Below are 18,934 nucleotides of genomic sequence, written 5' to 3'. Positions count from 1 at the left end.
ATATGGGGCACGTGGATAGAACGGTTCAAAACATGCTGCTGCAGCAGATCATCTCTACAGTAGGGGACAGGGGGAGGGGTTAAAGGAATCATGTCATAATTTCATAACAATGTTGCACAATCCTACTTAGCCAAGGAAAGTTATCTTTAGAGAGCTACTTCCTCACTTTTGGTCTCTGACCCATTTTCAACGTTTTTTCCCAACTCGTCAATGCCTTGTGTCAACATCAGTTTTGAAACACCATTACCCTCTAGTGGATATTCAATGCATATACATTGTGGCATTGTGATCAAGAACAGAAAATAAAGCAATTTCTTGACCAAATTATTTTCGAAAAACGTATTGCCTTTAGTTTACATTGACATGACAGTTGATAGATAAGTAGGTTGTTACATAATATATTGTGGACAGACTAGGTAAATAATAAGGTATCTGACCAAATTACCAAGATTTTAGTTCTGGGTTAAACGAGATTAGTAGTTTGATAACATTTCTCCACTTCCTGTGGTACTGTTCCTTTAACATCCAGCAACAGATGTGGATTCCAGATGTTGTTGACTCCCTATCTGGTCTCTTTGAGGACTACAACATCTATCTACTCATGACTAATGCCATAGTTGACCATCTGCCAAAATCAGTTTAATATCGAATTATTAGTGTGCATGTAAACATACTCACTGTTAACTAACCATTCAGAAAATGACAGAGTCAGAGAAAGCAGCTTGGTCAATTAATGTCAAAAGTGTTTATGTCACAGACTCGTGGGACACAGTTCTTCTTGGCATGGGGGATTTGAGCTATCATTACTTCCCGAAGGACAAAGTAGAGGAGACCGGGGTTGGTTGTCTCACGGGTTGGTTGTCCCAGTGATTATTACTCCAAATCCAGAGGGAGGCTGTGTCATAATTTCAAGATTAAAATGGTTGTCCTCTATAGGAGAGGTCATCCATGTGGTCAATTCAGGTCAGGGTCACAAAACATTGAGGTGAGAGGAATATTATAACTTTTCATGGGTGAAAGTAAATATTCATAGCTTGTTATTTCTTTAATAAATAGTTGTATGATGGGAGTATTCATTAACACATAATTTTATTGAAAACAGGAAAGGGAGAGCTTTATTTCAAGCCTATTTGTGAGTTTCTTATAGGTCAAGCCATGTGGTAACTAGCATCTTAATTAGCATTGGGGGGATGGTTGGGGATGGTGTTTGCATTGATGTTGGGGTTGCTTCTCATAATCTGACAACCATCCCCATTGTAACAATGTACCAGTAAACTAAATGACGTTGAAAAGACGCCTAGAAAACGTATTTTCCAGATGTTAAAAAGACGTCTATGTTTCACAAGTTTGGACAGCACAGCACAGCACAGTAGAGTTTAATTCAGCAGAGTATTTACATTTACGTCATTTAGCAGACGCTCTTATCCAGAGCGACTTACAGTTAGTGAATGCATACATTATATTTTTATTTTTTTCATACTGGCCCCTCGTGGGAAACGAACCCACATCCCTACCGGCCAAACCCTCCCCTACCTTGGACGACGCTGGACCAATTGTGCGCCGGCCATGGGTCTCCCGGTCGCGGCCGGCTGCGACAGAGCCTGGACTCGAACCAGGATCTCTAGTGGCACAGCGCCACTCGGGAGAGAGCCTTAACACTGTAATTCAGTAGAGTACAGTACAGTAGAGTACAGTACAGTGTAATTCAGTACAGTAGAGTTCAGTACAGTGTAATTCAGTAGAGTACAGTAGAATTCAGTACAGTACAGTGTAATTCAGTAGAGTACATTTTACATTTTACATTTTAGTCATTTAGCAGACGCTCTTATCCAGAGCGACTTACAGTTAGTGAGTGCATACATTTTTCATACTGGGCCCCCGTGGGAATCGAACCCACAACCCTGGCGTTGCAAACGCCATGCTCTACCAACTGAGCTACACGGGGAGTACAGTACAGTAGAGGTCAGTACAGTACAGTGTAATTCAGTAGAGTACAGTACAGTAGAGCAAATTAATAATAATAACACATTTAATTTGTATAACGCTTTTCAGTACAGCAAGAATCTCAAAGACGCTCTTATAAACAAAACAAAACATTTCAGTTAGCCTATTGACAGTTCTGGCTGGAAGATCTTCCACGGCCATCCACTACAGTACAGAACAGTTGAATTCAATAGAGTACAGTACAGTACATTAGAGTACAGTACAGTACAGTTGAGTTTAATTCAGCAGAGTAGAGTACAATACATTAGAGTACAGTACAGTACAGTTGAGTTTAATTACATAGACGAAAGTTTAGTACATTAGAGTACAGTACAGTACAGTTGCGTTTAATTCCGTAGAGTAGAGTAGAGTACATTAGAGTACAGTACAGTACAGTTGCGTTTAATTCCGTAGAGTACAGTACATTAGAGTACAGTACAGTCACGTTTAATTCTGTCGAATACAGTAGAATATAATACTGAAAGTACTCTACTTCTACTGTACTGAATTGAACTATACTTTACTTTTAGTTTATTTACTGTATTGTACTGTACTGAATACACTCTACTTTTCTTTTCTTTACTGTACTGTACTCTACAGTATACTGTGCTCTACTGTAACTTACTCTGCTGAATTGAACTCTACTGTACTGTACTCTGCTATACTGTACTCTACTATATACTGTACTGTACTCTGCTTAATTGAACTCTACTGTACTGAACTCTATTATACTGTACTCTACTATATACTGTACTGTACTCTGCTTAATTAAACTCTACTGTACTGTACTCTGCTGTACTGTACTCTACTGTATACTGTGCTGTACTGTATCGAATACACTCTACTTTTCTGTACTGTACTCTGTTGTGCTTTCCAAACTTGTGAAACTTTGACATCTATGATCATTTCAGACGCACACACACACCTGTTCCTGTTTGAAAAATTATTTTTTCAACAAAAAATTTAGTTAACACAAATGTTTACAGCTTTACTTTTTTTAACTTTAAAAAATATGTAATTTTCATCCAAATATCAGATGGTTACTGTTTGTTTTATTAAGCATTGATATGACGATTTGAGTGGAGTAAGAACTACAATGTCGAAGCAAATATTCAACTATGTAGAATTTATTTATACTTATTTATTTTTATTATGTTAGATGGAAATATTGTTCAATAAAGAAAGCCTTTACTTTTTTTCAAATGAAGGTTTTACTTTTTTGTAAATTGGTTCAATTGTTGCTGAAAAACAAAAGGCAAACATTGTGACAACTATGTAGAATTTATTTATACTTATTTATTTATACTTACATACAACCAACCCCATACTGTCCTGACAACCAACCCCATACTGTCATGACAACCAACCCCATACTGTCCTGACAACCAACCCCATACTGTGTGACAACCAACCCCATACTGTCCTGACAACCAACCCCATAATGTCATGACAACCAACCCCATACTGTCCTGACAACCAACCCCATACTGTCCTGATAACCAACCCCATACTGTGTGACAACCAAACCCATACTGTCCTGACAGCCAACCCCATACTGTCCTGACAACCAACCCCATACTGTGTGACAACCAACCCCATACTGTCCTGACAACCAACCCCATACTGTGTGACAACCAACCCATACTGTCCTGACAACCAACCCCATACTATGTGACAATCAACCCCATAATGTGTGACAATCAACCAACCCCATACTGTCCTGACAACCAACCCCATACTGTCCTGACAACCAACCCCATACTGTCCTGACAACCAACCCCATTCTGTGTGACAACCAACCCCATACTGTCCTGACAACCAACACAATACTGTGTGACAACCAACCCCATACTGTCCTGACAACCAACCCCATACTGTCCTGACAACCAACCCCATACTGTCCTGACAACCAACCCCATACTGTCCTGACAACCAACCCCATACTGTCCTGACAACCAACCCCATACTGTGTGACAACCAACCCCATACTGTCCTGACAGCCAACCCCATACTGTCCTGACAACCAACCCCATACTGTGTGACAACCAACCCCATACTGTCCTGACAGCCAACCCCATACTGTCCTGACAACCAACCCCATACTGTCCTGACAACCAACCCCATACTGTCCTGACAACCAACCCCATACTGTCCTGACAACCAACACCATACTGTCCTGACAACCAACCCCATACTGTCCTGACAGCCAACCCCATACTGTCCTGACAACCAACCCCATACTGTCCTGACAACCAACCCTATACTGTCCTGACAGGCAACCCTGGGAAGGGACTGGTTGTCAAGAGGACAGAGTGTGTTTAATGGCTTATAACTCCATGTTTGAATAAGATATGAGGATAAAATGGTCCCCATTTCAACTCAAGACCTTGGTATTTCTCCTAATATTGAAAAGAGTCTTGTAAGATATACTGATGCTGAGAAATACACACCAGAGTGAAAAGTGTGACAAGCAACCCATCTCCCCAATTCTTCTTCTGTGCTAATATTCTTATATGTACAGGAAAATATTTTATTGTATTATCTTTCTCCCGTAGCCCCCTTCATCCAAAGCTCACATGACAGGCGAGATGGCGGTGGGCCGCTTCAGCCCATAAAAGGCCAACAGGGCCTCACACAGGTCTCTGTACCTGAAGCCGTAAAGGTAGGGAGCCAGGGCCTTGGGGAGCACCAGGAGGATGTTACACACCACCAGGGACACCCACAGGTTGGCACGCAGGTCCAGGGCATCAAGGTGGCAGTAGAGCAGTAGCTTGATGAGAAGCACCAACATGGGCAGGAAGGACAGGAAGAGGTGGAGGTAGTGGATGAGGAATGTGCCTTTGGCCCGGGAGGAGCGTTCTCCTCTCCACACGCCAGACATGCGGGTGCGATAGTACAGAACGACATAGCCAGAGAAGACCAGGAGCAGGATGAGGAGGATGCCTGTTACTGTCAGCAGCATGGACACCTGAGAATGACAATGTAATGTACTGAAAAAGAATCCAATAGTGTGCAAAAACAGATATTGGTTTCACTTTACAATACATAAAGTAGATATTATACCAAAGTAATAAAATTGTAATATACATAAACCTTCTCACTCTAGAATGTAATTATTGTTTAGGTTTACATCAGGTGTTAAAACGGCCAGCTGCAGTCAGCTGATTCTAGCCATCCCTTGATTAGTTCTAGTCAGGCAGCTTAGTCTCCCATTCAAAGGACCCCCACTTTTGTTATTGTCTTATTGGTTAATGTCACGACAAATAATTATCACCACATCTCGTTCAGCCTATCAGTGGCCTTGATTCCCGGGGCTTCGGTTTCAGTTAGTCTATGACCCAGCACGCTGTGTGGCCAGAAACGTGCTTTCCCAATCCTGATGATAATTTCCACAGTTTGCCCTCCTGGTGAACTTTTCCTCCTGTGGACTGAATCCCTGTATGTCTGATGTTTAATTGAGCGTGCATCTAAACGTAAATGCCTTGAGACCTGTGTCATATTATGTGGAGCTAAGTTTTGTGGTCTATAATTACCGTGTGTTGAGCTTGTTAGCTAGCTCGCGCTCCTGATAGCGTTAGCACTACCGTTAGCATTTTGCGTTGGAATGCATGAGCATTTTAGCATGACTGTTAGCGATTAGCCGTTTATTAGCATTTCTCATTTATGGTGCCAGGCTATTTTCTATTCAATATATCACTCATGCTCATTGTATTTATATTATGTATACATTTCAACATTACTGTAATGTTTATTTGAGCACATTTGCCTGAGTTTCATGTGTACAGCCGTGGTCAAAAGTTTTGAGAATGACACAAGTATTGATCTTCACAAAGTTTGCTGCTTCAGTGTTTAGATATTTTTGTCAGATGTTACTATGGTATACTAAAGTATAATTACAAGCATTCCATAAGTGTCAAAGGCTTTTATTGACAATTCCATTAAGTTTATGCAACGAGTCAATATTTGCGGTGTTTACCCTTATTTTTCAAGACCTCTGCAATCCGACCTGGCATGCTGTCAATTAACTTCTGGGCCACATCCTGACTGATGGCAGCCCATTCTTGCATAATCAATGCTTGGAGTTTTTCATAATTTGTGGGTTTTTGTTTGTCCACCCGCCTCTTGAGGATTGACCACAAGTTCTCAATGGGATTAAGGTCTGGGGAGTTTCCTGGCCATGGACCAACAATTTCGATGTTTTGTTCCCCGAGCCACTTAGTTATCACTTTTGCATTATGGCAAGTTGCTCCATCATGCTGGAAAAGGCATTGTTCGTCACCAAACTGTTCTTGGATGGTTGGGAGAAGTTGCTCTCTGAGGATGTGTTGGTACCATTCTTTATTCATGGCTGTGTTCTTAGGAAAAATTGTGAGTGAGCCCACTCCCTTGGCTGAGAAGCAACCCCACACATGAATGGTCTCAGGATGCTTTACTGTTGTTATGACACAGGACTGATGGTAGTGCTCACCTTGTCTTCTCCGGACAAGCTTTTTCCCGGATGCCCCAAACAATCGGAAAGGGGATTCATCAGAGAAAACTATTTTATCCCAGTCCTTAGCAGTCCAATCCCTGTAACTTTTGCAGAATATCAGTCTGTCTCTGAAGTTTTTCCTGGAGAGAAGTGGCTTCCTCGCTGCCCTTCTTGACACCAGGCCATCCTCCAAAAGTCTTCGCCTCACTGTGCGTGCAGATGCACTCACACCTGCCTGCTGCCATTCCTGAGCAAGCTCTGCACTGGTGGTGCCCCGATCCCGCAGCTGAATCAACTTTAGGAGACGGTCCTGGCGCTTGCTGGACTTTCTTGGGCGCCCTGAAGCCTTCTTCACAACAATTTAACCTCTCTCCTTGAAGTTCTTGATGATCCGATAAATGGTTGATTTAGGTGCAATCTTACTAGCAGCAATATCCATGCCTGTGAAGCCCTTTTTGTGCAAAGCAATGATGACAGCACGTGTTTCCTTGCAGGTAACCATGGTTAACAGAGGAAGAACAATGATTTCAAGCACCACCCTCCTTTTAAAGCGTCCAGTCTGTTATTCTAACTCAATCAGCATGACAGAGTGATCTCCAGCCTTGTCCTCGTCAACACTCTCACCTGTGTTAACGAGAGAATCACTGACATGATGTCAGCTGGTCCTTTTGTGGCAGGGCTGAAATGTAGTGGAAATGTCTTTTGGGGATTAAGTTCATTTTCATGGCAAAGAGGGACTTTGCAATTAATTGCAATTCATCTGATCACTCTTCATAACATTCTGGAGTATATGCAAATTGCCATCATATAAAAACTGAGGCAGCAGACTTTGTGAAAATTAATATTTGTGTCATTCTCAAAACTTTTGACCACAACTGTACAAGTCTAATAGGTTGTGTAGTCTATTGCCATGTGACTAGGCCTTATGCCTGCTGTAGTGTATAGCCCTTGCTGTTATATACTTACCTGTGCTAGCTTATACAGCCATGGCATTCATATTATAGCAGTGCTATTGTCTACATTTTCTTTCTCCGCTTTCCTTTCAGAACCACATATGTTATCTGAACCATGAGTGGTCAGATTTGTGTGGATGTGAACATCTTATTCCATTAAACTCCCCTTAACCTGAACACCCGCCTCATCCTTGTTCTGACTGGACATTCTGTAGTGATTGCTACCGGCCTTAAGGTTTCTTATTACATTCATGGTCCTTCGATTCTCTACAACACTCCACTCTCTTTTACATCAGGGGTAGGCAACCCTGTTCCTGGGATGCCGCAGGTACTGCAGGATTTTGTTCCAACTAGGCACCACACCAGACCAACTGAGCTAATTGATCGGTTCAGTGATTGCCTAAATTCAACACACCTGGTCTTCCAGGTCAGTTAAATCAAAAACATGAAGCACTCCAGGACCAGGGTTGCCTACCCCTGGTTTACACAGTAATCTCCACTGCGATTGCTTTGTTGATTGATTGCTTGATTGATTGACTGAGAGCCACCTGCATGCGAGTGGACTGGCTGACGGTGAGGACCAGGAAGAGGGGCAGGGAGCAGATGTGCAGGGAGCAGGGTCCAGTAGAGTGGTACCACACCAACACCCCTACAGACGCTGCTGGTAAGAACACAGATACAGCCCAGATACCAGCGATCGCCCTCCTCGTCCTACAGAGAGGAGAGGAGAGACAGATATGAGAGAGAGGCAGGGAGAGGGAGAGAGAGGAAAGATGGAAGATAAATAACGGTTTCTCTAAACTCCATCCATTATTACATCATACAGTGAAGTCATAAGAAGTACTGACAAAACTCTCCCAGCCCGTGTTCCCATTACCTGGAGATGGGCCACAGGGCGTAGTATCGAAGTGGAGCCATCACGGCCAGTGATGTGTCCAGCACCATGGCCTTGTTACTGAGGATCCCAGCGCAGTACAGCACCCCCAGCAGGAAGAGGATGGTAGCGCACGCCCACTCTGACATCAGCACGCCCGTCGCGTTCAGACAGGCGCTCACCATGTACAGCGACATGAACAGCATGTCGCTTAGCAATGCATTGGCCAGGAGGAGATAGCGGGTCTCCTGGCGCATCCAGGGGCTAGGAGGAGAAGGAGGACAATGATGATGATGATGATGATGATGAATGCTACATATGCCTAACTCCAAATCAACCTTACCCTAACCCAGGGGTTTCAAATCCATGGTGTCTGCAGGTTTTTGGTTTTTCTTTTCAATTAAGACCTTGACAACCACGTGAGGGGAGTTCCTTTACTAATTAGTGACCTTAATTCATCAATCAAGTACAAGGGAGGAGTGAAAACCTGCAGACACTCAGCCCTCCGTGGAATGAGTTGGACACGTGCCCTAAGCCTTCTGCGCTTAAGTAGATCTGAAAGCATTGTATAAAGCAGTAGCCTTACCAGTCTGCTGACTAGCTAGGTGAAACTGCTCACACCTGTCCATCAGATCTACACACCATCACACCCATGCATCCCATCTACAAACTTAGGGGGTAGGGGTTAAGGGTCCATTTTGGAATTGGGGTGACTCACCTGGTCAGGATTCGGGTGAGGATGACTGGAATCACCAGGGAAACCGCCAGGAAGCCCAGGATGGGGCAAACATGCATGGCCCTGGAGTGGCGTGGAGGCAGGAAGACGTGCCACTCGCGGGTGAACAGCTCCACCTGCCTCTGGAAGGAGTTGGTAGTAGTGTTTGTAGTGTCTGAGGTGTTGCCGCTGGTCTCAGAGGAGATTCTGCTATGTCTCTCAGCGTGGCCAGAGCTGTTGTACCAGGTCCCAAAGGCACAGAGGAGAGACAGGACCATTTGGTTCTCTTCAGTGGCCATCTCTACAGCGCTAACGTGCTGTCTCCCTCTTTGTCCAGTGTCCAGCATCCCCGACCGACTGTGTCAACAATGAGTTTGAGGAGATAGTGCTTTTATTTTCTATCTGAGTGTGAAGTCTTCGATTAGGCAATCCACAGATCCGTTTGTTATTGGTCTCCTTGGACACCCAGATAAGGGCAAACACGTCTTTAGAGACAAATGGACAGAAATGCTACTTTCCCATAATATTATGGTCATAAAACCCCAGCTGTTAGGTGCTTATGTAGCTTGTTGACATTATATAATGTGTGACGATCATGTAGGCTACATTTGGGTTATGTAGAATTGATTCAACCCCCACCTACATTGTTTTTAAACAAGCTCAATGTTCAGTGCATGAAACAGAGAGCTGATATAAAAGTATATGAGAACGCAACAATAAAGTCATTTCTCAAAGTAGACACCCAACAAAACCAACCCTTACAAAAAAAGATTGCAGTCAGAGTACACTGTAGTTTAACTGCAGTCAGAGTGCAGTATAACAACAGTATGCTGCAAATACTGCGTCCAAAATAACACTGTTTTTTCTACTGCAGTAGTTTTGCAGTGTAGGTGCAGTATAACTGCAGTTCAACTGCAGTATAACTGCAGTTATTCTGCAATTACTGCATCCAAAATACCACAGTTGACTGCAGTTTCAAAACTGCAATCTTTTTTTTGTAAGGGCAAAGCAACACAAGCCGTTTTAAAGTCACCACATAAAGAGCTGAATACGGTATGTGAAAATAAGAGGCCAATGAAGTTTAATTATTTGGGAAGGTATTAGGACAGCATTCCAGAACAGTCACAAACATATAAAACGTGTTTCATGTACAAATATCCCCAAGACATGCTAACCTCTCACCATTACAATAAAAGGGGAGGTTAGCATTTTTGGGGTGGTATGGTATTTGTGCGTTCATTATTCACGATCCATTCAGGATTATCTGTAATCATGGTAGCATCCTCATTAATGTAGAAGTGTTCAGAAACATTATTATGATTATGCACACGGCATACTGCGGGTCACAAGAGAACATACTGGGCTTCATTAGGTACAAATATTTGGGGACAAGTGCTTTAGGATGGGCACTCTCACAAGAGTGTTTATTAAACAAACTCTCGGTCCTCTCATGTCTCTTTATGGGGTTGTGAGTGTGTGGGTCTTTCTCTCTAGGCCACAGTGACCTGGCTGAGCCTCCTGCGTCGGTGCAGCACCGCCAGCAGAGTATCAGAGATATCCCTGTACCACAGACCATACAGGTAGGGAGCACAGGCCCTGGGCAGTAGCATCAGCATGCACATATTGACTGTGTTGATCCACACGCGGATATCCTGGCTGACATCCTGGCGCTGGTACAGAACCAGCTCCACAATGAAGACCAGGCCCGGGCCGAAGTAGAGTAGGAGCAGCACCCCGTGGGCCAGGAGGGTGACCCGGGCCCGGGAGTAGCGGTTCTGCCAGATGCCCTGGGTCTTGGTGACCCAGTAGAGACGGCCGTAACAATACAGGATGAGAAGGGTGCAGACGATGGCTCCGATGGTGAAGTACATGTGAACGCCCGGCATCATTTCTCTATGTATGATGCCTATGGAGATGAGAATGAGACAGACCTCTGACCTCTGTGGGGCGTCGTCCTTCATCGCCTCCATGACGATGAACAGGGAGACTGGGTACATGGCGGCTAACAGCCAGACCCCGGCTAGGATCTTTCGGGTACGGGCCGGGGGGAGCAGGTCGTGGTAGTGGAGCGGCCAACGTACTGCCACGTACGTATCCACCACCTTCAGCGTGACGGTCAGCACAGCACAGCAATACGCCGTGACGGTCACTGCCGAAACCAGCTCACAGACTACCCTCAGCATGGCTACCCCTAATGTATTACAGACTACAATAACAAGGTTGAGGGAGAGGAAGAGCAAATCTGCGGCCAGGGTGTTGGCCAGCAGGAGGTAGCGGGTCTCCTGGCGCAGGGACCGGGAGAAGAGGATGCAGGCCAGGAGGATGGGGTTGGCCAGTAAGGTGGCCAGGGTGAGGAGAGAGGCGGGGATCAGGAAGAGCTCCAGGTGCCAGCGCTGCAGACTGTCATACCACTGGTGTGAAATGTTGGTTATGGCTGTCATGTTCTCTGATAGAACCATCTGGAACTGTGTGGTTAGGTGCTGGGTCGTATTCATTAGTGCACAGCGTAGCAAAATGTTTTGCAATGGAAAATGGAAAAAAAAGCGTTTCTTAGTGGACAAGTTCAGGTAGTCCCTCCCTGTTTCAGTCCGTTCTCCTCCGTTTGGTGCCAAGTGAATACCTACCTGTGGATTGAAATAGACAGCATTGTAACTCTGTGGACGGGTGCAGGACGCCTTTCCTAAAGATGGTATTTTCTTTCTGTGGCAAATCAGATAGACTGAAACAATGGTATAAAACTTAGTGGGCCTACCCTTATACCAGTGTTTTAGAACCTAATAAATGTTATTATGAAGTGTATACAATTTATGTATATAGATATGCTTATCTCAGTCTGTTTGGCTGTCTAGGAAAGCCTAGATGTTACATTACAGTAAGATGGAGAGATTTCAAACCCATTTGACCCACTATATGACAGCCCTGTATGTCAGTGTGTACCTTAATTAACAGACTGATTAAAACAAACAGCGGCGTTCATCTGAAGGAGCTTATCTCTGCATTATATGGACACAGGTACTATGATGGAGAGTCTTCAGCAAACTAGATTCTTTGAAGTTGTTATTGGGTAAACATTCTTCAATATAGCAGATAGCTAATATTATTTCAATGGAAAGTAATCTTGTCTCCCCCTCCCTCTCTCTCAGGCGCAGACAGTGTAGATGTCATCTGCTTTGCAATTTACACAATATATTCAAATTAACAACAAGATTAATCACACATTAATTCAAATTTGAAACCACAGGGTGTCATAATCCCATCCTCGTCTGTGAACTATCCACCACCTTTAGTGTGTCAGCACAGCAATACGCCTGTACCCTCAGCATGGCTACCCCCCAAATACGTTCTCATTTAGGCTACTATAAGAATAACAAGTCATCATCTGTTCTCTCATCCAGGTCCGACCCTGTTTAGCTTCAGATAGATCAAGAGACATTTAGGATGGTATGTCTGCTGGATATCCAACATTACTCGACTCATAGCAGCCAGTCATCTAAAGATATATACAGTTGAAGTCGGAAGTTTACATACACCTTAGCCAAATCCATTTAAACTCAGTTTTTCACAATTCCTGACATTTAATCCTAGTAAAAATTCCTTGTTTTAGGTCAGTTAGGATCACCACTTTATTTTAAGAATGTGAAATGTCCGAATAATAGTAGAGAGTGATTTATTTATTTCATCACATTCCCAGTGGGTCAGAAGTTTACATACTCAATTAGTATTTGGTAGCATTGCCTTTAAATTGTTTAACTTGGGTCAAACATTTCGGTAGCCTTCCACAAGCTTCCCACAATTAGTTGGGTGGATTTTGGCCCATTCCTCCTGACAGAGCTGGTGTAACTGAGTCAGGTTTGTAGATCTCCTTGCTCGCACACACTTTTTCAGTTCTGCCCACACATTTTCTATAGGTTTGAGGTCAGGGCTTTGTGATGGCCACTCCAATACCTTGACTTTGTTGTCCTTAAGCCATTTTGCCACAATTTTGGAAGTATGCTTGGGGTCATTGTCCATTTGGAAGACCCATTTGCGACCAAGCTTTAACTTCCTGACTGATGTCTTGAGATTCAATATATCCACATAATTTTCCTTCCTCATGATGCCATCTATTTTTGTGAAGTGCACCAGTCCCTCCTGCAGCAAAGCACCCCCACAACTTCCGACTTCAACTGTACATTTTGAATGATATAGCAATCTATATAAACAATTCAAAAAGTTGATAATTTCACAACTTTCTATAGCTAATTATTTAGTGATAAATGATAAAACCATCAATATAAATTATGATTTTGACTTTGTCACGTCAGACTTCATGCTTTAGCTTTTTAATCAATGCCGTTTTAATCATTAAACTATATCATTACAAAATAACTTCTGTATCAACTTTTCTCCCTTGTCTAGAACATGAACACAAAAGAAAAAAACAGAACGCAGTCAAGTTTACACAGACACACCTACACCTATCGACAAGCGTATCGATCAACCAAAGGCAACGTTTCATTCATGTAACCAGTTTCCGTCAACAATAAATACAAGTCCAAAGGGATTTTCTTACCTTATTTTCAAAGCAATGGCTGGCATTCATCCATTAGTGTTAATGCTTCTATAAATCAATGATCCAGCAACTGACTGACTGCACCACTTGCCTTATCAGTCCTGATGCACTGTCTGTTGACTCATAGAACATAGCACAGGGATGAATAAAGACATGGCCACTTAGCTGTTTCACAGAGATACGGGCTGTGTCTCATTCCAGAAAATGATGTACCCTCCCCTCTTGCCTTACTCACTCCCCATCACAGATCTGAGAAACATGGTTGGTGTAAGTTTATGTCAATAGTGCCACTTTCAGTTTCCACCATATTGCTTTCACCAATAAAACCCTATAAGGTCTACGAAGGTCAAAGAGGGGAGGGGAAATAACTTTGTGGAATGAAATGCAGCCATAGAGCATCAGTGAATAGGATCACTCTCCCCCTCTCATCCAGACAGTTGGGGCTAAACTAACAGTGCAGGTGTAAGCCACGCCAGTTCAGAGTGTTCTTATCCATTAGCCCTCATGGTGTTGACATCCTCATCTGATCTCATATCCGGATGGGACAGACATTAATGACTAAGCCGCCATATGCTGCCTGGGGCCAGGCCAACTCTGACAGGGACCACTATGGTGCTGGGGCCAGGCCAACCCTGACAGGGACCACTATGGTGCTGGGGCCAGGCCAACCCTGACAGGGAACACTATGGTGCTGGGGCCAGGCCAACCCTGACAGGGAACACTATGGTGCTGGGGCCAACCCTGACAGGGAACACTATGGTGCTGGGGCCAGGCCAACCCTGACAGGGACCACTATGGTGCTGGGGCCAGGCCAACCCTGACAGGGAACACTATGGTGCTGGGGCCAGGCCAACCCTGACAGGGAACACTATGGTGCTGGGGCCAACCCTGACAGGGACCACTATGGTGCTGGGGCCAGGCCAACTCTGACAGGGACCACTATGGTGCTGGGGCCAGGCCAACCCTGACAGGGAACACTATGGTGCTGGGGCCAGGCCAACCCTGACAGGGAACACTATGGTGCTGGGGCCAGGCCAACCCTGACAGGGAACACTATGGTGCTGGGGCCAGGCCAACCCTGACAGGGACCACTATGGTGCTGGGAACAGGCCAACCCTGACAGGGAACACTATGTTGCTGGGGCCAGGCCAACTCTGACAGGGACCACTATGTTGCTGGGGCCAGGCCAACCCTGACAGGGAACACTATGGTGCTGGGGCCAGGCCAACCCTGACAGGGAACACTATGGTGCTGGGGCCAGGCCAACCCTGACAGGGACCACTATGGTGCTGGGGCCAGGCCAACCCTGACAGGGAACACTATGGTGCTGGGGCCAACAGGGAACACTATGGTGCTGGGGCCAACTCTGACAGGGACCACTATGGTGCTGGGACCAGGCCAACTCTGACAGGGACCACTATGGTGCTGGGGCCAGGCCAACCCTGACAGGGAACATTATGGTGCTGGGGCCAGGCCAACCCTGACAGGGAACACTATGGTGCTGGGGCCAACCCTGACAGGGACCACTATGGTGCTGGGGCCAGGCCAACCCTGACAGGGAACACTATGGTGCTGAGGCCAGGCCAACTCTGACAGGGACCACTATGGTGCTGGGGCCAGGCCAACCCTGACAGGGACCACTATGGTGCTGGGGCCAGGCCAACCCTGACAGGGACCACTATGGTGCTGGGGCCAACCCTGACAGGGACCACTATGGTGCTGGGGCCAGGCCAACCCTGACAGGGAACACTATGGTGCTGGGGCCTCAAAGTCAATATGGGCCTCAAAGTGTACACTTCACTTTGCCCTACCGTTGCCATGGATACCTGGACAGGTAAATAAGTGAATGGGCACACAGGTGCAGTTTGGAGAACGAGATGAAAGTGGTTGCCATCCCAACGGGACATGTTCATGTGTTTTTACAATTGTGTGTTTGTTCAATGAGCGGACAGTCATTGATGGAAGACACACAGTATTACTAAATGTTCATACAACAGATCAATAACAGTCAAAATAGTAAAGCAAAGGCCAGCAATGAAAATGAAAATACTTTATTTCATTTTTACAAGCGATAAATAGCTAGATCATTTTGAATATCCATTATGTTTCAGATATCACCAGTTCCCCCACAGTCTCATCTCTTTCTCCTCTGCCTATAGCCACTTTTCATATCTTCCTCATCTTCATCTTCCTCTTCATCATCACTGTCAGCTCCCATATCCCTCTCCTCCTCTTCATCATTATCCTCATCCTCCTGCCACTCTCTCGTCATCAGCTTCTGAAACACCTCAAACTCCTCCTGCGTTGCCATGGCGATGTCGGCCAGGTAGGTTTCCTCGGCGACGGCTAGGATGTCTTTGAGTTTGGGGTTGACAATGAGGGTCTGGCCCTTCTTGTCTGGCGTCTGGTACAGCCCCCTGCGCTCCAGGAAGCTGTGTCTGCAGCGTACCTCCTCCAGGGTGACACGGAACAGCTTGGACTTCACCATCTCCGCCTGCTTGACCCCCATGCGGAAGTAAGCGTACTGCCGAGACGGATGGGGGGGGGGGAGGTGTAAGGAGACAAAGAAAACTTGTGTCAAATGTTCGACATTAAGGACCAACATATAAAAAAACATATAGGCCTAGTGATAAGCATAAGGCATTTGTAGTTGTCTTGCTGGCAGCTGGAGCTTCAATTTCTTTACTGTCCCAATTGGGAATTTTTCATTGAGAATACAAAGTCTCATTTCCTAAAGAACTATAATCCGCCTCGTGTTTTGTTTCTTTGCCACGATACTAACGAGTATCGCGATACTAGTATCGTCCCGGCCCAATATTTTGGTATCAATCACATCCACCACAATGGGAGAATCTCAATCTAATGTCCTTTATTACCTGCATCCTCTCTCCTTCTCAAAACCCATTGGATGAGTCCCTCCCCTCTGACCTCATCCAATGGGTTTTGAGAAGGAGGAGAGAGGAACGCAGTTAATCAAGGACATTAGATTGAGATTCTCCCTATAACTCCCAATGAGTGTGAGCGCTGACCTGGAACTTGTACTCCAGCTGTCCCAGGTCATCCTGAACCACGGCTGGAGAGTCTCTGAAGATGTCAGTGGCCTGCTGGACGGTGAAGGCACACTTCTCCCTGAGGAACCTGGCTACCGTGTTCACCCTCTTCAGAGGCAGTGTCAAGATCTGAGGGTAGTGGCTCACCACCCTCTGCAGACTGCCTGGAGACACACACATAGGGGTTACTGAGCATCCATGGAAAATGGGTGGAAGATGTTACGCACATACACATCCAATGCAGTGGAGGCTGCTGATGGGAGGAAGACTCAATAATGGCTGGAGTGGAGTGAATGGAATCCAAAACATGTGTTTGATACCTTTCCATTCCAGACATTGTTATGAGCCGTCCTCCCTCAGTAGCCTCCACTAATCCAATAATAATAATATAATATATAATATGCCATTTAGCAGACGCTTTTATCCAAAGCGACTTAGTCATGTGTGCATACATTTTTACGTATGGGTGGTCCCGGGGGATCGAACCCACTACCCTGGCGTTACAAGCGCCATGCTCTACCAATTGAGCTACAGAGGACCACGATAGTGTTGTGAATATTGTAGATATTCCAAAAACATATTTAATAACAATCACAACCTCAGTTATGCAAAGTACAATTCACTGGGTCTGACTCTCAAATGATAAAGTACACTGCACAACCTGTGAGAATAGAGAGCTAAGACAGGTCCATCCTCTCACCTTCAAGCAACCCTAGTCTCCTCAGGTTGTCCATACGTTGCTGCAGCTGAGTGCCCTTCACGTAGAACAACTCTGGACACTTCTCCAGCACCTTCAGCACACTAGATAGGTTGAGGCCCAGGACGAACAGAGCCATGAGCGTGGAAGAGGCATGTTCACTCTGCCCTCCTCGACCCTTGGTTGCTGCCTCTAAGAGTTGATCTGCCTGGGTGTCTGTGAAGCCCATGTCAAGGAGAGCCTGTATGGATAGCTCCCTGCCCGGCTGCAGTTGGTACTGTGACAGGTCAGTATGTTGATGCAGGGTGCTCGTCTGGTTGTGGGTGGAACAGAGGAGTCTGCATGTCATGAAACCTCGTTGTCGTACATTGTCACTCCCAAGGATGGTTCTTAGATTTAGGACTGGGCACGTTGCATTTCTCAGTGTCCATCGCAGACCCTGCAGAAGAAAATATGGTAATGTAGCAGATGTGCAGCTGGAACTGAAAAGAATGGTAGCTTGGTGGTTCACTTAGTCCTTGCCTGAGCAGTATGTTACAATCAGGTCAGGCATTCAAACCTATGTAACGTCAAAATACGTTACTTGACCTAGCTAGCTATCAAGCTAGCTGTGTAGTCTAGCTGCTCAAAACCGTTATCAAACTGAAAGTGTTAAACGTTTTTTTTTTTTAAGGTAAAAAAAAATAGACCTCCATTAATTCACAATGCTTAACATTTACATTGTATCAGCACAAACGCTCTAGAAATAGTAAAAACGTAGATACCAGCTTACCAGACGTCCGGTTGCTTGAACGCTCATGTTTGTCCGACTGCAAAATATCTCCCCCTAGACTTAGCATAAGAGCATAGCGTTCCCCACTAGCTTAAGAGACCTTTCCGTCCATAGAAATAAAAAATGGTTCCTACTCCTCTTTTCAAGTTTCAGAGTATAACAGTACATTTATATTTGATATTATGAAAGTAGTTAAAGCTAGAGTCCTTAACCACGCTCAAATTCAAAGAGCTATGCATTGTGACCGACCAGCCATGATATCAAAATTATAGTTTTAACCATATTGAGGCTATACATTGTTTACAAAAATCGGAGTAAAAAAAGCTTATATTTCGTGTTATGATGGGGTATGACAGTTGAACTAAGCTCATGAGGCTTTTATCATTTAAATACTTTAAGAATCAATGGGTATGCATACACTCCCCTATGTATTTATTTGGACAGTAAAGCTAAAGCATTTAATTTGGATTTGAGATCAAATGTTTTAAATGAGATGACAGCACATAATGTAATTTGAGGGCATTTTCATACGTGTATCTAGTCCCCCCATTTGAAGGTAACATAAGTATTTGGACAAATTCACTTGAAGTGTATTAAATAGTCAAAAGTTTAGTATTTGGTCCCATATTCCGAACACTAAATGACTACATCAAGCTTGTTGGATGCATTTGCAGTTTGTTTCTGATTATGTTGTGCCCAATAGAAATGAGTTGTAAGTAATGTATTGTGTCATTTGAGTCACTTATTGTGAATAAGAATGTGTTTCTGAATACTGCAACATTAATGTGGGTGCTACCATGATAACAGATAATCATTAATAATGAGTGAGAAAGTTAGACAAATATCATACCCCCATAAATGCTAACC

The 18,934-nt window shown here is 44.6% G+C and overlaps 3 protein-coding genes across 3 annotated transcripts; all 3 read right to left on the bottom strand.

The window, feature by feature from the left end:
- Positions 1-4,555: 4,555 nt before the first annotated feature.
- On the bottom strand, positions 4,556-9,343 carry LOC311150732 (putative G-protein coupled receptor 148; the record flags this gene model as incomplete). Its single annotated transcript, XM_084188254.1, has 4 exons — positions 4,556-4,951; positions 7,956-8,118; positions 8,285-8,545; positions 9,000-9,343. The coding sequence occupies 4 exons, from the start codon at positions 9,341-9,343 to the stop codon at positions 4,556-4,558; spliced, it is 1,164 nt and encodes a 387-aa protein (XP_084044380.1).
- Positions 9,344-10,486: 1,143 nt separating this feature from the next.
- Positions 10,487-11,491, bottom strand: LOC311098806 (putative G-protein coupled receptor 148; the record flags this gene model as incomplete). The annotated part of the gene is made up of 1 exon (XM_084139379.1): positions 10,487-11,491. The coding sequence occupies one exon, from the start codon at positions 11,489-11,491 to the stop codon at positions 10,487-10,489; it is 1,005 nt and encodes a 334-aa protein (XP_083995505.1).
- A 4,092-nt stretch (positions 11,492-15,583) lies between these two features.
- Positions 15,584-18,107, bottom strand: LOC311150586 (transcription termination factor 4, mitochondrial-like). The gene is made up of 4 exons (XM_084188064.1): positions 18,068-18,107; positions 17,299-17,734; positions 16,578-16,762; positions 15,584-16,072 (listed from the first exon to the last, which is right to left on the bottom strand). The coding sequence occupies exons 1-4, from the start codon at positions 18,092-18,094 to the stop codon at positions 15,683-15,685; spliced, it is 1,038 nt and encodes a 345-aa protein (XP_084044190.1). The 5' UTR covers positions 18,095-18,107; the 3' UTR covers positions 15,584-15,682.
- Positions 18,108-18,934: the final 827 nt, after the last annotated feature.

This window comes from Coregonus lavaretus, assembly GCF_964263955.1.
Source record: "Coregonus lavaretus genome assembly, chromosome: 23".
Classification (NCBI taxonomy): domain Eukaryota; kingdom Metazoa; phylum Chordata; class Actinopteri; order Salmoniformes; family Salmonidae; genus Coregonus; species Coregonus lavaretus.
The sequence above is the reverse complement of the archived record's forward strand: the minus strand, read 5'-3'. Positions and strand labels throughout refer to the sequence as shown.

Coding starts and splice junctions, on each gene's coding strand:
- LOC311150586 (XM_084188064.1), bottom strand. CDS start 18,094: ATGAGCGTTCAAGCAACCGGACGTCTG. Junction 17,735..18,067: donor TTCAAGCAACCGGACGTCTG/GTAAGCTGGTAT, acceptor TTTCTTCTGCAG/GGTCTGCGATGGACACTGAG. Junction 16,073..16,577: donor AGCTGGAGTACAAGTTCCAG/GTCAGCGCTCAC, acceptor CCGTCTCGGCAG/TACGCTTACTTCCGCATGGG.